General features: G+C 38.9%; 1 protein-coding gene across 4 annotated transcripts in view; it reads left to right on the top strand.

The window, feature by feature from the left end:
- trappc11 (trafficking protein particle complex subunit 11) overlaps window positions 1-17,936 on the top strand; it is a 69,422-nt gene extending 51,486 nt beyond the window's left edge. For 2 of the 4 annotated variants that reach the window (XM_060843272.1, XM_060843262.1), the window contains exons 21-30: window positions 55-203; window positions 7,512-7,633; window positions 10,184-10,303; window positions 11,327-11,392; window positions 14,210-14,366; window positions 15,831-15,942; window positions 16,172-16,263; window positions 16,788-16,921; window positions 17,106-17,273; window positions 17,417-17,936. In XM_060843272.1, the coding sequence (XP_060699255.1) occupies window positions 55-203; window positions 7,512-7,633; window positions 10,184-10,303; window positions 11,327-11,392; window positions 14,210-14,366; window positions 15,831-15,942; window positions 16,172-16,263; window positions 16,788-16,921; window positions 17,106-17,273; window positions 17,417-17,461 (1,165 nt within the window). In that variant the 3' untranslated portion in view covers window positions 17,462-17,936. The remainder of the gene's footprint in view (window positions 1-54; window positions 204-7,511; window positions 7,634-10,183; window positions 10,304-11,326; window positions 11,393-14,209; window positions 14,367-15,830; window positions 15,943-16,171; window positions 16,264-16,787; window positions 16,922-17,105; window positions 17,274-17,416) is intronic. The other 2 variants (XM_060843245.1, XM_060843254.1) reach the window with 1 other exon arrangement.
- The last annotated feature ends 3,533 nt before the right edge of the window (window positions 17,937-21,469 follow it).

Below are 21,469 nucleotides of genomic sequence, written 5' to 3' on the forward strand. Positions count from 1 at the left end.
CTTACTCCTGTCAGCAATGATCTGCTTTCATTATTTTTCTTTTCACAATTGAAGGGTGATTTCTCGAATTCCAAGAATATCAGTTCAGCTGCAACATGAGCCCCCTGCCTTGACCAATGAAATGTATTGCTTAGCAGTCACTGTACAGTCACAGGAAGCTACCACTGCAAGAGACATCAAGCTCACAGCAGGTTTAAAACCAGGTATGCAAATATGTAGATTTGATATACCAGGATTTCTTTTGTAGGATTTATGTTTGTAATGAGATAAATTATCCAGAGTATCAATATACACATTGAATCAGAAGTGGTTGCACATTTAGCCAGTGTCATGCAACTCCAGTGTAACAGCTGGAATTGACTCCTCATCCTGGACAGCGAAGTGTTCCATGAGCTTTTCAGTTGTATAGAGTTGTTTCTTACAGCTTTCAGTCTTGAGGCTGTGTACATTTGAAGCAAAGTTAAATTCCATGTTAGAATGCCACCCCCTGCTATTTCCCCCAAGCCACTTACCATCCTAAGTTTAAAATATATTGATACTCCTTTGCTGTCACTGGGTCAAAATCATGGAACACTCTCCCTGCCAGCACTTACAGCAAGTGGATTGCAGCAGCTGAAGAAGGTTCCTCTTCACCATCTTCTCAAGGGCATTTAGAAATGGGCAATAAACACTGGTTCACCAATGATGCACTCATCCCCTGAATGAATGAAAGATTATTTCAATTTTGTCTGAAACTTGCTACTGTATTGTGTATGTATTCAAGCAATGGGCTGTGGAAATATGAAGCAATTTGCATAGAAAGAGAGGTAAACCATCATGCGCTGGAAGAAGTACGGTGAAAATTATCAATGCACCTCATTCAAGCTGATCCATGACCATAAAGAAAACGTGAGAATTTAGTAGGTGTGGAATACAGTCATTTTTATTTTGAGAAAAGCAATGGCAGGACTTTTTAAATTCAACACCCTCTGTATATGATTTCACTAAGAAATGCAGTTATAAACATAGTAGACTATTTGACCTGGCTGCTAATTCATATCAAAGGTAAAAGAAACCTATATCTGGTACTTACCGTATGTCTTGAATATCTCATCACATATCATGAATGATTTTTGTTGATGCCTTTATTTAAGGTTAAGGTAAATAGATTAATCAAGTGTGCATAAATAGGAAGAGGGCTCTTGTGGCTCAGTGATAGTGTCCCTGCCTCTGTTAGAAGACTGCTGTTCAAGTTCTTATCTGTGTCATAACATGTAACCAGGCTGATTTTGAGGTATCTATGTAAATAGGGAGTAGTAATATGCTGAGAGAGGGGTCAGACTGAACAAATCAATAAGGTAAAAACAATGACTGCAGATGCTGGAAACCAGATTCTGGATTAGTGGTGATAGAAGACCACAGCAGTTCAGGCAGCATCCAAGGAGCAGCAAGATCGACGTTTCAGGCAAAAGCCCTTCATCAGGAATATAAAGGCATTGAACCTGAAGCATGGAGAGATCAGCTAGAGGAGGGTGGGGGTGGGGAGAAAATAGCATAGAGTACAATGGGCGAGTGGGGAAGGAGATGAAGGTGATAGATCAGGGAAGAGAGGGTGGAGTGAATAGGTGGAAAAGGAGATAGACAGGTAGGGCAAGTCCGGGCAAGTCATGGGGACAGTGCTGAGCTGGAAGTTTGGAACTAGGGTGAGGTGGAGGAAGGGGAAATGAGGAAACTGTTGAAGTCCACATTGATGCCCTGAGGTTGAAGTGTTCCAAGGCGGAAGATGAGGTGTTCTTCCTCCAGGCGTCTGGTGGTGAGGGAGCGGCGGTGAAGGAGGCCCAGGACCTCCATGTCCTCGGCAGAGTGGGAGGGAGAGTTGAAATGTTGGGCCACGGGGCGGTGTGGTTGATTGGTGCGGGTGTCCCGGAGATGTTCCCTAAAGCGCTCTGCTAGGAGGCGCCCAGTGTCCCAATACACTGTCTCCACAGAGAAAATAATTGTATCTTGGTTTCACTCTCCCCAACTGGATTGGGTTCAATAAATTTGGTGTAAGGAAATGTTAGAAGCTATTACAAAGCCTTTATAATCTCGCACTTGGATAAGTTCCAGGTGATCAGGTAGAAACAACATGTTTTTATTAACGGGAAGTCATGTTTAACTAATTTCTTGGTGTTCTTTGAAGTAACTTGTGCTGCAGATGAAGGGGAAATGAGTGAATGTATTGTATTTAGATTTCCGGAACTTATTTGATAAGGTGCAACATCAAAGATTATTATGGAAAATAGAAGCTCATGCTGTAGGAGGTATCATATTGTCACAGATAGAAGATTGACTTGCAAACTGGAAGCAAAGATTAGAAATAAGTATAGCATTTAACGGCTAAGTGGTGTGCCATCGGGGTTGGTCTGGTGTTTCAATTTTTTCTAATAAGTGACCTGGATGAAGGGATCGAAGGTATGGTAGCTAAATGTGATGATACAGTTTGGAAAGTGAGTTGTGAAGAGGATCCTGCAAAGAGATACAAATGGGTTAAGTGAGTGGAAAAGATATGACAAATAGAGTATGATGTGTAAACGTGTTAAATTGTTTGTTTTGGCATTCTCTCTGGGGGCCCTAGTGTATGAATCACAGAAGGTTTGTATGCAGATATGGCAAATAATCCGGAATGATAATAGAATGTTATGGTTTATTGTGAGGGAAAATTGAATAGACAAGTCAGGGGGTTATGCTTTAGTTATGCCGGGACATGGGAATTAGGAGCAGGAGTAGGCAATACAATCCTTCAAGCCTGCTCTGCCATTTAACATGATCAGGGCTGATCTTATGCTGGTCTAAATTCCTCTTTCCTACCTGCCAGCTCCCCATTACCCTTTTATCCTGCTTTTCATCAGAAATATTTCTTTTTATCTCTTGAATCTGTTGATTTATTCTACCTCCACTGCACTCTGGGCAGTGAGTTTGACAGATTCACAGCTTCTGAAAGTAGTAGTTCCTCCTCATTCCAATTTTGAATGTCCTGTTCTTCAATATCTATGACCTCTTATTTGAGACTGTGTCTCACTTGGATGATATGTTCAAAGTAGACCTTATCATTTCTTCTCAACTCCAGCGAGTACAAATCTAAGCTATTCAACCACTTCTCGTGCAACAGCCCTTTCATTCCTGGAGTCAACTGGTGATTGTGGAAGTGTTTCCAGAGCCACCACATCCTCCAAGTAAGGAGACCAAATCTGGACACACTACCCCAGGTATAGTCTCATCAACTCCTATATAACATTAATAATATTACTTTCATAATCCAGTCCTTTTGCAATAAAGGCTAGAATTCTATTTACTTTATTAAATGCTGCACCTGCATACCCACTTTTTATGATTCATGCACAAAAATGTCTAGATCTCTCTGCGCTGACACACTTTGAATCTGTTTCCTAGTTAAACAATAATCAGTCTTTTCATTTTACGAGCCAAAATAGACACCCTCGCACTTAATCACATTAAACTTCATTTGCCTGATTCTGGTTCATTCTCCTACCGTCTCAATATCCATCTGTAACCTCCTCTTCACTGCCAGCTTTCCCACCTATTTTAGTGTCATCCATGAGCTTTGTCATGTTACACTCTGTCTCTGCTTGCAGATCGTTCTTATAGTTTGTAAATAGTTGAGGTCCGTGAACTGAAACCTATGGTACCACACTAGTTCGAGTTCGCCTTCTGGAGAAAGACCCATTTTCCTGACTGCTTGCTTTCTATCAGTCAACCGATTCTCTATCCAAGTCAATTAACCTCCTGGGATCTAACCTTCCGGATCAGTCTTTGAAGTAGCACCTGTCAAATGCTTTCTTGAAATCAAGATATTCCGCATCCACCAGATTCCTATTATCCATTTTGAAAGTTATATACTCAAAGAACTCCAAATTTGTCAGGGATGACTTGCCCTTCATGAAACTGCTGACACTGGTGATTTGAGCTTTGGTATTCCAATTGTTCAGTTATCTCTCCTTTGACTCCAGCAACTTTCCCACTACAGAAGTTCATTGTTGGAAAAATCCATCTGGTTCACTAACTTCCATTGGAGAAGGAAACTTCCATGTTTATCTGGTCTGGCCTATGTGTGACTCGAGAGCCACAGCAATGTTGTCGACTCTTAGCTGCCCTTTGGACAATTAGGGATGAGCAATAAATGCTGCCTAGATAGTTGTGTCCACATCCTGTGAATTAATTTTTAAAAATATTAAGGTCAAGCGAACTGGTTGAAGGTTTTCCACTTTTTGCTATCTCCTTTTTTTGAATAAGGGTGCCGAAGGGGCGGCAAGGTGTCTCATTGGTTAGCACTGCTGCTTCACAGCATCAGGAAACCAGATTTGATTCTGGCCTGTGGCCACTCTGTGTGGAGTTTGCGCATTCTCCCCGTGTCTGCGTGGGTTTCCTTTGGGTGCTCCGGTTTCCTCCCACAGTCCAAAGGTGTGCATGTCAGATGAATTGGCCATTCTAAATTGCCCATAATGCTAGGTGCATGAGTCAGCAGGAAATGGGTCTAGGTGGGTTAATCTTCAGAGGGTTGGTGAGAACTTGTTGAGCCAAAGGGCCTATTCCCACACTGTAGGGAATCTAATCTAATCTTAGCATGTTTCCAATTCATTGGTATCTTTCCAGAATCCAGGGAATTTTGGAAAATCATAACTATTGCATCTATTGTCTCTGTTGCCACCTCCTTTAATACTCTTGGGTGCAGGCCATCAGGCGCTGGGGACTTAGTTACCTTTAATCCCATCAGTTTACTATAACTAGGGAGAAATAATTAAGTAATTTCACTAAGTTCCTTTGTATTACTGCAGTTTTAGGGAAAAAAAAATGTTTTTCACTGTGAAAACAGAAGAAATATTGATTTAGTGCCTCTAATTTCAAAGTTTGTCATCATTACTTCTAAAGATCAACATTTACTTTGACTGTTTTTTAACTTATAGAAGCTTTTGGTATCCGTGCTTGTGATTTCTGCACGTTTCCTTTCATTGGTCATCTTGGCTCTTGTGATCTCGTTTCTGGTAACCCTTTGCTGACGTTTAAAGTTCTCCCCATCCTCCAGATTGCCACTAACTTTTGCAGTATGATAAACTGTAGCTTTTGCTTTTATCTTTAACTTCCTTGTTAAGCAATGGATGTTTTTTCACCTTTTTTACAATTCCTCTTTCCCTCAGGGGTGTACTTTAATTAGTTATTTAGTATTTCCCTGAGCATTTACCACTGTTCTTGAACTGTCTTGCCCTTTAATATATTTGCCCAGTCAACTTGGGCCAACCCCTTGCTCAGGACTGTCTAATTACCTTTGTTGAATGCTATAACACTCGCATGCAACTCTGTCTTCACTCTTTCAATGTGAAATCGAAATTCTAACATTTTGTGGTCACTCCTTCCAAGAGGATCCTGAACTGCAAGATAATTTATCTATTCTTCCTCAATACTAAATCTAAAGCAACTAGTTCTCTGGATGGCTCCATGCTATAAGAAAACGTCCCTCATGCACTCTATGAAACTTTCTTCGAGGTTACCCTTGCCCAGCTGGTTGATCCAATCAGTATGCATGTTCAAATCACTCATAATTATTCTCACAAAGCCTCATTATTTCTTGGTTTATAATATGCCCTACTTCGGAAATATCATTTGGAGCCTGTAAATGACCCTACCAAGGGGTTTCTACCCTTGCTTTTTATTTTCATTTGGACTGATTCAACATTTTTGACCCCTAATACCAGTATCATTTCTTAATACAGCCTTAAATCATCCTTAACCAATAAAGTACTGCACATCCTGCTCCTTCTTGTCTATCCTTTCGGAATATTGAATGCCCTTGGATATTTAACTCCCAGTCCTGATTTTCCTATAATCACTTTTCAGTAATCCCACAGTTTGTACCCATTTGTGTCTCTTTGTGCCATCAGCTCATCAACTTTATTCTGAACACTGCGTGCATTTAGGTATAAAGTTTTTAAAATAAGTTTTACTGTTTTATCTTTCTCTTCTAATTTTTTTGTGCACTGTACTTTCCACGGTCTCCATCTTTTATTTATTAATCCCAGATAGCACTGAGCCTCACTTCTATCATTTACTCCAACTTTCAACTCCTATTTTGATCATTTGATTCCTTCCCTCACCATGGTTGTTGGATTGGCCCTTCCTGTATATCCTATTAACTTATACCTTCTGCTTTGGTTCCCAACCCCCTGCCTGAGAACACCAAAAACAGGGCTTTGGTGAGACTGCATTGGGAGTACTGTATACAATATTGGTCACTACTTAAGAAAAGATCTTAATGAGTTGGAAGCAGTTCAGTGTGCTGAGAGTTTAATACCTGGAATGCGTGGATTGCTTAATGAAGAAAGGCTAGACAAATTAGGCCAGTATCTTGTGGAGATTTAGAAGGTTCAGAGGAGATTTAATGAAATATGTAAAAGACACTGATGTTGAAAGGATGCTTCTTGTGTGCAAATCTATACTGGGGGGGCATAGTTTAAAAATAAGGGACACCCATTTAAGACAGCTGAGGAAACATTTTTTTCTTTTGAGGGTTGAGTGTTTGGAATACCTTGCCTGAAAAGCCAGTGGATGCAGAATCCTTAAAAATTTTCAAGGCAGAGTTAAATAGATACTTGATCATCAAGGGGTTGAAAGATCATTGAGGATATGTAGAGTTGAGGTCAAAATCATATCACCCATGATTTTATTGAATGGTAGAGCAGACCTCAAAGACTGAGACACCTACTCTTGTTCCTTATTTGTAATCCTTTTCTGAATCAAAGCAACATATATGTAACACTTGCTCCTATTCTTGTCTTCTGCTGTCTTTTGTGTGTTAAGAGGCACCTATATATATTCAATAGCTATAAATATGTATGGCCCTCAACTGCCTTAGAACTTGCTGAGCTAGCAGTTGCATAGCGATAATGTCACTGGGCTAGTAATCCAGAACTCCAGGTCAATGTTCTGGTAACTTGAGTAGCGTTCCCTCTAATTTTGTTACTGAGTGTGTGGGCCTTTGGGGCTAGTGAGGTAATGACCTCCAGAAACCAGAAGTCAATGCTGAGATTGGTGTGCTAATGCCAGTCGAGTTCAGCTTAAGGGGCATATGTTCCAATCCTACCTTGGCAGCTGATGTAATTTGAATTCACCGGAAATGAGAAATAATGAGCTAGCTTATTTGCAGCTGTGTAACCACTTTTGCTTGTTGTAAAAACCAGTCTGATTCACTAATGTTCTTTCAGGAAATCTAAAGGGAAGTCAGCCATCTTTACATAGTCTGTTTTGCATATGACTTGAGATCTCCAGCATTAGTATCCTCTAGGCAATAGGGGATATGCAATTGGCTTAGCCAGCAACGTCCAAATCCCTTTGAATGAATTTTTAAAGAACTTGTAATTTTAGTCCTGTATCTAAAAGTGCTAAGTTATTTGCTTTCTGTAACAAACTTTTGTTGAGCTGTAATGGACATGGGTTTATGTGAACAAACATTGAAAATTTGGTTTCTATACCATTTCCAGGCCAAGATGCCAACCTCACTCAAACAACCCACGTCACCCTTGATGGTACTGAGATGTGCGATGATTCTCATCCTGCATTGCTTCCTGATATTCCCATTGGAGATTTGCACCCAGGAGAAATGGTAAAGTCCCTTTTGATGGGCCTATATGAAAAGATTAGATCACACTTGGAAAAAGGTGGACCTGTATTCCAGATGAAGAGCCCTTTCCATTAAGTATCTGTATTTGAGAAATTTTGCTTCCAACTATTTTAGTGATTGTGGGTACTGCGGCTGTCATTTCTTTGTATGTACTGTGACAGGTAAAGCTTCCAGCTCAGTTCATGCTTTCCAAAAATGATCCTTTCAATCTCAGCTGTTACTGGCTTTAGTAATAAATTTTTTTTTTAAAAGAAAATTATGAACTTTTATTCCTCCTTGTGATCAGTGTTTGTGTTATTAATTTTTCTTACCAGAACTTCGGCGTCACCTTGATATTTAGCTCCTTGGCAGATCTTCAGCAAGGAGCAGTGTTCCTGAGCCATTACCTTTTCTTGCTTTTCCTCCTTTTTTTTTCCTCATTCACTATTGTCTAATTTTTTCCAGCTCCCTTCAAATGCTCTGAAAAGCAATAGCCTCACGGACTTATATAGGATTTGTTTCTTGCAATACTCAGCACACAAGCAAAGCATGTAAACTAGTGTTCTCTAGAATTATGAAAATATGTGCTGAATTTATTTGGTTAAAAACCTTATTTTGCCACCTTAGTTTTGCATTGATAAAAGGTTGATCTTGTATACGAAGGCAACTTGTCTTGCCACTTGTAAATTATATTGAGCATGAATATCTTGACTTTTCTCTCCAATGATGTCATCAATCTGACCTTGGCACCTTTTGGAGACATTTTTATTTCCTCCCACTCAGCATCTACAGAGTAATACAACCCGATTTATTGTCTTCAGGGATACTCGGTGCATTTTTCTCAGATGGTCAATCTTGATCTCCAAATGTTGTGCAGCAAATCGTTTAGTTTTTAATTTCTGTGCTATTCCTTCAACCTTCTCATTTTAATGCACCCACAATAACCTAAGAGCAATTAGTATGTTCAGCTGTTTTAACTAGTCAGAATTCTTGCAGTGCTTTCAGATTAACCATTTGAGTGTAACCATTTTCGTAGAAATTAATATACCTGAGATTCTGGGAAGTTCACTGAAAACTTGTGTTTCTGATTATGCTTATGCATTTCTAAATATTTGAACACATTTTATTGAACTGTCTTGCATTCAAAGTTGGGTATTGTTAAAAAGCACCCAAATCTGTGTCATGAGCAAAATGCATTTTTTTAGCCATGTAGTAAGTTTGAGTTTTGCTGAGGAAAGACATATTTAGCTGAAGCTTGATGTGTGGAAGAGAATACAAGAGATAAACATTTTTACTTTGAATGAATAGTGCATGGTGATTGGTCATCAAATTGACCCTGGTTGATTGATGGATAACTGGAATGTTTTGTTTAAATTTAAACCAGGCCTATTAACTCCAGTTAAGGCATTGCTCTATAAGGAATGAGCCAGCAAATAGTTGGTGTCTATTTTGTTGAGTAGAATGAGGCATAATGTGTATATTTGTGTTCTTCCTGTTTGCACAAAGCAGCATATTGCTTATTAATATGTGCATCCTGAAAGTTACATATATTCACCAAACTGACAGTCCAAGTGGCAATCTTTAGTCGGTTGGACAGTATAATTCATAGCACACAAGATTATGTAACAATTATTATCCAATTATGGAATTACATCTAATGTTGAACATTCTTTTGAGTTTTGCAAGCATAAGCTTGTTGGACACAGCACCTTTCCTGTTGTCAATAGCCAAAGGAAATTGCTGCTTGATATAATCCACCAGTCTTAGTGCCATGCTAAGTATGTCTCAATCAAAGAGATTCATAGTCCACGTTTGTTTGATAGGTAGATCTCTTTAGGTTAATTGCTTCTGTTTGAACATCACACGTGTTGCTACTGCATAGTAGTTAGCTTCACCTGTTGTCCAAAGTTTTGCGATATCTTGCCCTTCCAAGTAATCTGTGGTAAACTCTGCATTTGTTCAGGGCTGAAAATGGCCAGATTAGGTCCATTCATGAGTTTGCGATATAAAAAGTGACAAATGAGGGAAGCTATTGTCCTGACATATGACTTGCATTTACCTTATTTCAACATCCATTTTTTTATTCTTATTGGTGATTGAATTTTGGTAATTAACTACTGCTTCAGATTATTTTAAGTAAAATGGAAGAAATCTAATTTCCAGAAGTATAGATTGTCAGGTATGTGACAGTACCAGATTTTGTTTTCTTCACTGCATAGCAGCTTTACACTGGAAACAAAAATAGATATTGCTGGAAAAGTTTGCAGGTCTGGCAGCAGCTGTGGAGAGAAATCAGTTAATGTTTCTGGCCGAGTAACCGTTCTCAGAACTTCAGTCTGACATGCTGAGTTTGTCAGCGATTTCTATTTTGTTTCTGATTTACAGCATCCGCAGGTCTCAGTTTTACGTTGGGGTTGTGTTGATGAACAGCTGCCATAGTAAATTTTATTAACTGCTCTCAAAGCCTTTAACAAATTGTGGCATGCAGATGTTCATTTTTAAATAACATTGGTTACTACATAATTTTTTTTTGACATTTAATATTTTTTATAGGTGGAAAAAGCACTGCACATCCGATGTGGACAAGTTGGTTCAAGAATATTTTTGGTTCACGTTTCTTATGTTGTTACTACCGTTGTTGAGGGCAAAGAAATTGTTTGCAAATGCCATAAGGTTGGTGATGGTTTCCTCCATATTATTTTTCCAGTATCCTTAGTGTAAGATAAGGTGAAGAATATAAAATATATTTTTAACGTATGCATTGTTTGGCTTTGATGGTTCAAGCTTCATTCTTGAATAAAAATTGCAATGTGGCCACAGAAGATCCCATGATGCCACTTTGAAAAAGATCAGTCTTTTCTGCTGTATTGTATACAATATTTATTCACCAACCAACATCACTAAAATAAAGTATTTAGGTCATTACCTCATTGCTTTTAATAACTCTTTGAGTATATGTTGGCTGCCCAATTTCTTCTAAGACAGCAGTAAGCTTGCTTCATATGTTTTAGCATGCTGGAGGTTGCAAAAGATTCTATAAATGCAAAACTGTCTTTCTTTATACCCTTGTAATGTTGTTTGCAATTTAAAACTTAGCTTTTGAAAAATCAAGCAACCTTATCAATGAGCACAAATACTTGACTACTTACAATAATTAGAATTGTTGAGGTTGCCTGCCTGGGGATTTCATAAGCACTGTAAGTCACAACCAACTGTTTAGATATACTTTTTTTGTTAAAAGTAGATTTTTCTTTTATTTTTAAAGAAAAAGGTACTTTTATTTTAGTACACCTAATAACCAAAGAGATAAGAAATTACAAATTTGAGCAGGAATAGCCCCACTTAGTCTTTTGAGCTGAATGACCTGTTTGTGGCTTCAACACCATATTCCTGGCTATTCTCTACCAAAGGAAAGAATATGAACATATGATAACACGTTCCATGTCAAAAATGTGGATGAATTATTTCATATGTTTACATAATTAGTCCAACTGCAAAAATTCTGTTTCATGGAATGACGCAATTTGATGTGTTCTTGAAGAGAATAGTAGGGGAAAATTGGGTGTGCCAGTCAAAAAGCTGGCGCAGGTTTGATGGGCCATGTAGCCTCCTTCTAAACTTGAAAGATTCTAGATTTGCTTTGTAAATGTTTGGCTCCAGTACTGCAAAGTTATTGAAGTTTCCTTTGCCTTTTAGGATGAGACCATCACTATTGAAACAGTTGTGCCATTTGATGTTACTGCGAAGTTTGTTTCCACAAAGGTAAGTACAAGAGCAAATTTTATTATTTGATTTCTATGGTTTTACTTTAATCTGAAGATTTCCAAAGGCAGTTCTATTGAAACTATACTAGGTGGACATTAGTAGCTGGATAAGGTCCTAGAAGGTGTTGCTGAACAGAGACCTTGGAGTTCAGGTTCATAGCTCCTTGAAAGTGGAGTCGCAGGTAGATAAGATAGTGAAGAAGGTGTTTGGTATGCTTTCTTTTATTGGTCAGAGTATTGAGTACAAGAGTTGGGAGGTCATTTTTCAGTTTTACAGGTAATTGGTTAGGCCACTGTTGGAATATTACATGCACTTCTGGTCTCCTTCCTATCAGAAAGATGTTGTGAAACTTGAAAGGATTTCGAAAAGATTTATAGGATTTGGCTAGGGTTATAGGATTTGAGCTGTAGGGAGAGGTTGATTAGGCTAGGGCTGTTTTTCCTGGAGTGACGGAGGCTGTGGGGTGACCTTATAGAGGTTTACAAAATTGAGTGGCATGGATAGGGTAAATAGGCAAACTCTTTTCCCTGGGGTCGGGGAGTCCAGAACTAGAGGGCATAGGTTTAGGGTGAGACGGGAAAGATATAAAAGAGACCTAAGGGGCAACTTTTTCGCATAGAGGGTGGTACGTGTATGGAATGAGCTGAGGAAGTGGTGGAGACTGGTACAATTGCAACATTTAAGAGGTATTTGGATGGCTGTATGAATAGGAAGGGTTTTGGAGGGTATGGGCTGTGTGTTGGCAAGTGAGACTAGGTTGGGTTGGGATATCTGATCGGCATGGACGGGTTGGACCGAAGGGTCTGTTTCCATGCTGTACATCTCTATGACTCTATTTATATCTCTGGTATCTATGTTGCCATTTTCTATTGTTGCTGGTTGCTTAGTTTTCATTGAAGAAAACCATTTTGTAAAATAGATAGTGATATATTTTCCAGCTGCTTCACATTTTGGCATCTAGAACCAATTCTGATCTCATGTGTTCAGTGGCTGCGCTAGAGGCCCCAGTTTTCCCAGTTATCAAAACAAAAATAAGCCATGCTGGGAAAAGCAGTGTGAGAATAGAGACTTTTTTCACCCACCCTTCAAAGCATTTGTTCTTTCTGCACGTTCTAGGCTTCATCCAGTACAAAACCCAATTGGTTCTATTTTTGTGAATCATGTTGGGAAGTGTCCATAAGCTTCACAACTGGGTCCATCACAACTGATGCTCTTCCTGCTTGGTTTCTATAGTTAAATCTCTAGTAGCCGTTATAGATGAACAGAAATGAGAGCTCTGCCAATATTCCCTCCCTAACCCAGGATTGCTGAAACTCAGGCCGGGATGAGCTAACTTGGCACAGAGTGTAGATCAGTCTTGGATCTGGATTTTGTGTGAATCAGCTGTTCACAAGATAAACCAACTGACTTATCAAAGTTTCTTGGGACTATTAACTTTTGCCCTGTTAGGTGAGGTACCCCATATATTTTAAGGATACTATCACAAACAGCATCAGTAACTCTTTCAGATAAAAGAGGGATATCTTCATCCAATTAAAAGCAAAGTACTGCAAAGATGGTTGAAATCTGAAATAAAAACAAAATGCTGGAGAAATTCAGATCTCACAGCATTAGTGGAGTCATCTTCCTCGCTTGTTGACCATTATTCCTTGGATCAGTTCCATCAAATGGCACTTTATCAACAAAAAAAGATTTTTAATATTAATAATTGTTGTTGCCTCCAGGATCCAAGTGTTACATTGTTTGAGGTACACACAATGTAATTGAATACCATGGTGGAAAGTGTGATGTATGTAGTTGGTGTCTCATGCTGTCCCCTTTAAGAGAGCAGGTCAGGTGACTGAGCAGAAGCTTTGGGTCATTTTAGTAGCTGTAAAAACATGGAACAAATCGTGCCTGGTTACTGTTCTACAGGCCTACCTTGTCTTTTTATAATTTATAAATTGAACATGCAATTAGAAAAAAATTGGAAAACCAGTTGGTCAGACGGCAGTTATTGAGAGAGTAACTTAAATAACATTTCTGGTCAAGCTGGAGCTGAAATGATTGGTTATCAGTTCAAATCTTAGCTCCCTTTTTTTTCTCTTTATCGCAGCTCTTTGACCTGTTTATCTTTTTCACAAGTATTTTGTTTCAGATTTCCAGCATTTACAGTAATTTATTTTCATAATGTACCATAGTGGTTGAATTTTGGACCCATTGCCACAGTTATTCGCTCTGAATTTGAGCTGGGTTATATCGAATAAATGCTCAAAGTTGCTTCACAACATTTTGAGAGTTGATGGCAGTTTTCTATTGCACATTTATCTTCCCTTAGGATTGGATCTGAACACAACAAATATTAGGTTAGACTATTTCCATCTCACACAGTTTAATTGTTAGTTTGAAATTCAGCCTGCATATCAGTATTGAATTAAGTGCATAAATTAATAATCTGTAACTGGTAAGCACTGATTAATGTAGGTTATTGAAGTGTGCCATATCACAATCTTGGCCTCGAAAACATATCATTGACAACTTTCTGGATACAAAATATTTAATTTTATCGAAAATGGTTTTGTAAAAATTGTTCAAGAGATTAAGTATGACTAGAGATCATCATTCAAATTCTAAATAGAATAACAAAATTATTTGTTCTATGCTTGTTAAAAGACCATTCCATCTTTTCAATCTTAAGCTTTATGCATTTTTAAAAAAATTGTGAATGTTTGAATGATTGTTATTCAACAAGAGTTTTCAATTAGTTTCTTGATACATTTTAATATTGTTGTCTGGCAATATGCTGACTTTTTAAAATAAAATATGTTTTTCCAGTTTGAACACATGGAATGGGTGTTTGCGGATATTCCATTTCTTTTAATGATGGACATCCTGAGTGCTTCTCCATGGTCACTGACCATAGTAACCAGCAAACTGGAACTTGCACCTTCCATGACTGCTGTTGATCAGATGGAGTCGCAGCTAGCTCAAGGTATAACTGTCTTAATAGGTAAAGGTTTTCTTTGTTTAATGTTATTTATTTATGAATGTAATGCATTCTTCATTTTAACACTGTATACCACAGCTATATGCCTTGTTTGAGCATGACAACGATGTCCTCTAACACTGTTGAGTGGTTTTCGAAGAGTAATTGTTCACTTGAGGCTTCACTTGTGGGTTCCGCAAAGATGGCTAGCTGATTCACTATAGGTTAATGTGCAATTACTTAGTATGGAAACAGGCCCTTCGGCCCGACAAGTCCACACTGACGTGCCGAAGCGCAACCCACCCACCCAAACCCATTCCCCTACATTTACCCCTTCACCTAACACTATGGGTAATTTAGCATGGCCAATTCACCCAACCTGCACGTTTTTGAACTGTGGGAGGAAACCGGAGCACTGGAGGAAACCCAAGCAGACATGGGGAGAATAATTTTCTATGCATGCTTGCAAATCTCCTAACACTTGCAACAAAATCTTTGAGCAATCTTTGTCATTCAAAATGGATGATATTCACTGCTTGGCATCACTCCTGTTTATTGAAGGTCCTTTGGAGTAACATTTTAAGAAGTCTATTCGTTGCCTCAAGGGTCTATGTCAACATTTAAAGTGTAGCTGGTCAGCAGCAATTCAACTATGATCATACTATGTCACATTTTTCTCTGTAAAGCAAAGAATTGTTGATTTTGTTTTAAATTCGTTCATGGGATGAGGGCATCACTGGCTAAGCTATCATTTATTGCCCATTCCTTATTGCCCAGAGGGCAGTTAAGTCAACCACATTGCTGTGGGTCTGGAGTCACATGTAGCCAGACCAGATGAGAATGGCAGTATCCTTCCCTGTGGAATTCCTGAAGAAGGGCTTATGCCCGAAACGTCGATTCTCCTGCTCCTTTGCTGCCTGAGCTGCTGCGCTTTTCCAGCAACACATTTTTAAGCTCTGATCTCCAGCATCTGCAGTCCTCGCTTTCTCCTAGTATCCTTCCCTAAAGGACTTTAGTGAACCAGATAGTTTTTTCTGACAATCGACAACAGTTTCATTGTCATCAATAGACCTTTAATCCCAGATTTTTTAAATTCCACCATCCGCCATGGCGGGATTCAAATCCAGGTCCCCAGAACATTACCTGGGTCTCTGGATGAACAGTGCAGCGATAATACCACTAGGCTATCACCTCCCTTGAGGGAGGTTATGTTACATGCATGCCTGCAGAAGAAAAACAGATGGGGATAGGTGAGGGTTGGGGGAAAGTGAGAAAAAGAGATGACGCACTGAAAATGAGGCTTTTCCTAAAAAAAGTGTTCAAGCTAAAGCTTTATTTTTGCTTGCTACAAAATGATTAGTTAATACTCAATATTTCAATATCAATCAATGATATATGTAAAGTACCACTAATTCAATTGTGATTTGTCTTCCTGTAATTGCTCAGCTTTTGAAATCTATTTCTTCTCAGTGGTTTTACAGACAGGAGAGTGTGCCAGTGAGTGCTTCTGCTTGCAGTGTCCACCAGCACCTACAAACCACAGTGGAGTTGCCTCGGGTCGTTATATAATCTCCTGGAAAAGGCATAGTATCTTTTTTTTTTGCCATATAAAAATGGAGAGTTTGGCTCTATCAACGGAAGACTGTTTTGCTTTGGTGATGATGCAAATTTAAAATGCCACTCAGCTTCTAGATAGGCATGGTCTTGGAGCAGAAATCTAACCTTTTTCTAAGTTGTTTTTGTTCTCATTGCAAATGAAAACAGAAAACCCGTGTTTTTCAGCATTTACTTATGATATGTTCTGTTGATAGGACATCTGCTGCTAAAAGCATACCTGTTGTCAACACAGTGATAACGTTACCCCATGTGATTGTGGACACAATTCCGCTCTTTGTTCATGCAGGTGAACTAATTTATACAACTACTCATTATATGCACGAAACCTCTCATTTAAAAATTTTGAGAACTGTGTAGAATGCAACACCAATGACAATCTGCGGGAGTTCCTAATCAACAATACTTTTTAAGTCTTGTATAATATCTAAAGGAAAAAGTAAGGAAGCATTATTTATATCTAAAATATATCCTTGCTCAGTGCCTAAATCATAGCCATTGAGTAATTCTGATTCTTAATTCATTCAAACAAAATGCTTGGCTTGACAAAGATCATAACAATTACAGTATTTTAAGTGTAGAAATTCTCTAATGGTCAGGGAGGGGATATTTATAAATCTGTCACTTGACAGTTCAGTTACTAATTAAGATTGTTACATAGATCTCATCCAATTAATATATGCATGTGTCTATAGTTATCTGCATTAAATTTTGTGTATATAAATATGCAGTTGTTCTACTTTAATGGAGGTAATGCAGCAGTTGAACTAAATTTGCAACTATATCACTAGCTTGCTTTTCTTTCTTTGAAAGAGCTCCCATCGTTTGGTAGGGTTCGTGAATCACTACCAGTCAAATATTGGTTGCAAAACAGAACCAAATTAGTGCAGGATGTGGAGATTTTTGTGGAGCCCAATGATGCATTTATGTTTTCTGGTCTTAAGCAGGTACTGTTTTTTTTTTGAATCTGTCAATATATTTTAAGTGGGTAGATAAGTCTAAAGATTTCTAAGGGTGGAAGAATTGAGCAACAATAAAGGTATTTGTTGTTCCAGAAAAGTAATTGTTTTTTGTTTCAGCCCTCCGGAAGTTGCATTGTTAAAATTTAATTATTTTTGCATTCTTTCCAAGGTTCGATTACGAATTCTGCCTGACACTGAACAAGAGTTATTGTACAACTTCTATCCACTCATGGCTGGTTACCAGCGACTACCAGGTCTTAGCATAAGCTTATCACGGTTTCCTGCTATCTCCAATGATCTATTGCGCAGATTTCTTCCCACACACATTTTTGTAAAGGTACACTGACTAGACACTTGAATTTTGTTTCACTTCAGTCACATGAAGGTTTATCCACATGTGTTCCATGAGTACAAGAAAAGTTTATTCTAGTTTTACCCATAAGCTGTTGATATAACTTTTCGGTTTTGATTTCATTTTAGCCACAGGGTCGGCAAGCAAATGAAGTAATTGTTGTAGCTGCTTGATGGAGAAGCTCTCGTGTGAAATAAAAATCAAATGGTCGTAACTTGGAAACAAATGGAAACTTATTCACGGATGTATAAAATGAGCTGGCTATTTGGACTGAAGCTGCAGCATTTACAACAGTCAAATATTTTACAAACTGCTTGGACATATGTTTGCTTGCAAGTCTCCAGGGAGGCATAACAGCTTAACATTTCTAGTTGTTGAAATTAGTGTTTTGTAAACAAGAATAGATTGATAATGCACTAAGAATTACTTGCAAACGTTGTTACATGATTTCATTATGAACTTTGATTTGTTAAAGTCCAAAGTGATTTAATCTTGTGTTTGGAATATATGCTACTGTAAATTTTCAGCTGTAATATGCAGCTTTTATGGTGTTTGAGAAGCGCTGCTGGAAAATATTTCAGTAAATCATCTACAAGTGCAATCTATGTGCGTAGGTTATTTGATCGTTGCACTGTTAACTAAATCTAGATTTTGAATGAGGCAAAAGTTGCATGTAACTGCTCACCTGATGAGAAGTTGCACAAAGTATCTAGAATGTCTGATTCAGAAACTATGATGTGCCTTTAAAATTTAATTATCGAACTTTAAGAATTAAACTTAATTCCATATTTGAAACATCTCCGCCACCAGTGACATAAATGAGGGCCAGATTTGGACCAAATCCAGATTGGATAAGGACCTTGGGAAGTCAGGAGTGGCTGGGGAATGATGTTCAGGGACCGTGTATCAATGTGTTGACAACTGTCCCCCACTTGGTTGCTCTCTTGTCTCTCTATCACAGGGTTCTAGAACATGCAAAGAAACATCAAAGCTGACATTCTGTGCAGGGTCTTTCCCTGAGGCATCTGTTGATGAAATTGCAGGGATATCCGCTTTTGGCGAATACATTGTAGAGGTGGTGTTCTTCCTCTTTTTGCAGTTCAGCTGTGCTGCAGTGTGTTGTGGCCCTTTTGAACAGTGTCTTGATGCAACTTCTTTTGTGTGTTGGGGTGGTTGCTTTCATAGTTCAGGACGTGTCTGTGTGTGTGTGTTTCTGTGTGGCTTTCCTGTATACCTTTGTGGTGAATTCTCCATTCGGTGTTCTCTGTACCATCACATCTAAGAATGGGAGTTGGTTGTCCCTTTCTTCCTCTCTAGTGAATCTGATTCCTGTGAGTGTGGCGTTGATGATCCAGTGTGTGTTTTCTATTTGTGTTTTTAATGATTACAAAGGTGTCATCCACATATCTGACCCAGAGTTTGGGTTGAATTTGCAGTAAGACTGTTTGTTCTAATCTTTGCATTACAGCTTCTGCTGGGAGTCCAGAAATGGGTGAGCCCATGGGTGTGCTGTTGATTTGTTCATATAGTTGGTTGTTGAATGTGAACTGTGTTGTGAGGCACAGGTCCAGTAGTTCGAGTATGCAGTGATTGTTGATAGGTTCCCCGTCTTGTTGTCTGTTCTGTATGTCCAGCAGGTTGGCTATTGTTTCTCTGGCTAGGGTTTTGTCGATAGAGGTGAACAGTGGATGAATGAGACCATAGTTTCTTCCTTGTCTACGTTTTATATTTCTGATGATCTCCATGATTTCCTGTGTTGACTGTATAGAGTGTCTGGATCTGCTGATCAGGTGTTTCAGTTTCTGTTGTAGTTCTTTAGCCAGTTTGTGAGCAAACCCAATCTAGTGTACAGAATCCCATGCAAGGACTGCACAAAACACTTCGTAGAACAAATAGGGAGACAGCTAACAATCCGTATCCGTGAACACCAACTAGCCACGAAACAACACGACCAGCTATCCTTAGAAGCCACACACAAATGACAAGCAACATGAGTTCAACTGGGACAACACTACTATTATAGGACAAGCCAAACAGAGAACAGCCAGGGAATTCCTAGAGGCATGGCACTCATCCACAGATTCTATCAACAAACACATCGACCCGGACCCAATATGCCAGCCACTGCAGCAGACTGCTGGAACTGAAGTGGCAGAGACAAACCACTATAAATGCAGGAGGAAACAACACAGAAGCACTTCACAGGAGGCTCCCAAGCACTGAGGATGTCACCTAGACAGGGGATGAAACGTCTGCAACACAAATTCCCAGCTTGGCAAACAGAACCATAACAACGAGCACCTGAGCTACAAATCTTCTCCCAAACTTTGGTTTAAATTCAATGTTGCATCTGCCCCTTCAAATGGAAGTAAAGATTACATGGTGCTTTTTCCAAGAAGAATAGTTTAGTTGTCCTTGGTGCCCTGATCGATATTTATCTCTCATAACTAAACAGCAGATTGATTTTCGTGGGTTTTGTGAAGATTTGTAGCTCAGGTTGAGATTCTGGGATGTAGGTTTGCTCGCTGAACTGGAAGGTTCATTTTCAGCTAACGTCTTCATATATATGGGTTGGTGATGTCATTTCCTGTGGTGATGTCATTTCCTGTTCTTTCTCTCAGACGGTTGTAAATGGGGTCCAAGTCAGTATTTGTTGATAGAGTTCTGGTTGGAATGCCATGTTTCTAGGAATTCTCGTGTGTGTCTCTGTTTGGCTTGTCCTAGGATGGATGTGTTGTCCCAGTCAGAGTGGTGTCCGTCCTTATCTGTATGGAAGGATACTAGTGAGAGAGGGTCATATTGTTTTGTAGCTAGTTGATTTTCATGTAATCCTGGTGGCTAGTTTTCTGCTTGTTTGTCCAATTTAGTGTTTGTTACAATTCTTGCACAGTATTTTGTAAATGACATTAGCTTTGCTTGTTGTCTGTACAGGGTCTTTAAAGTTCATTAGCTGCTATTTTAGTGTGTTGGTGGCTTTGTGGGCTACCATGTTGCCAAGGAGTCTGAGTAGTCTGGCAGTCATTCCTGAGATGTCTTTGATGTAGGGGAGATTGGCTAGGGTTTCTGGACATGTTTTGTCTGCTTGTTTGGGTTTGTTGCTGAGAAATCAGTGGACTGTGTTCATTGCATACTCATTCTTTCTTTTTGAATATGCTGTATAGGTGATTTTCCTCTGCTGTGTAGTTCCTCTATGCTGCAGAGTGTTGTCTCGTTGAAATAATATTCTGATGCAGCTTTGTTTGTGAATGTTGGGATGATTGCTTCTCTAGTTCAATATTTGGTCCATATGTGTTGTTTCCTGTAGACACTGGTTTGAAGTTGCCCATTGGCTGTTCGCTCGACTGTGACATCTAGGAATGGCAGTTTGTTGTTGTTTTCCTCCTTTATGAATTTTATGCCAGTAAGGGTATTACTAATATGTTTCTACTTTGTTTCATTTAGTGATGACAAAGGTGTCATCCTCGTAATGGACCCAAAGTTTGGGTTGGATGGTTGGCAGAGCTGTTTGTTCATGTCTCTGCATTACTATCTCTGCTAAGAACCCTGATATCAGAGATCCCATGGGTATTCTGTTGGTTTGTCTGTAAGTTTTGTCCATAGGTGTTAGTGATTTTTGAGAAGATTTGTAGCTCAAGTTGAGGTTATATCAAAAAATGCACTGACTTGGACCCCATTTACCACCTGCTGGAAAAAAAACAGGAAATTATATCATAGGAAATGACATCACCAATCCAAAGAAACCCAAGCAGATAAATAGAAAGCAGGAATCATCAGCAGTGCTTAGTCCAGAGGCTCACTGAAGGTGTCATCGAGTATGGTGATGAAATGTCTGAAAATGAACCTTCCAGCTGAGCGAGCAAACATTCATCCAGAGCAGATTCATCTGATCAGTATTGTCTTGTTTTTAGATTAGATTAGATTAGATAGTTTCTTCGCTATTGTATGTTAGGTCTCCCTTAACAGAACCAAGGATCCTCTGTTTTCTAAAAAAAAATCTCAACTTGTCTTGGTAGCTTGTTTCTGACCAGATATTAGCAATATGAATAAAATTGAGTACTATCTTGGAGAAACATCCATACACAATCATGAATTTCTATACCTGTGCCACCAATAAAAATCTTGGAAAACTATGCAAAAAAAAATGAAAACATCAAGATACCTTGGATTATGGAAATCTGAAA

This window comes from Hemiscyllium ocellatum, chromosome 2 (genome assembly GCF_020745735.1).
Source record: "Hemiscyllium ocellatum isolate sHemOce1 chromosome 2, sHemOce1.pat.X.cur, whole genome shotgun sequence".
Lineage (NCBI taxonomy): Eukaryota > Metazoa > Chordata > Chondrichthyes > Orectolobiformes > Hemiscylliidae > Hemiscyllium > Hemiscyllium ocellatum.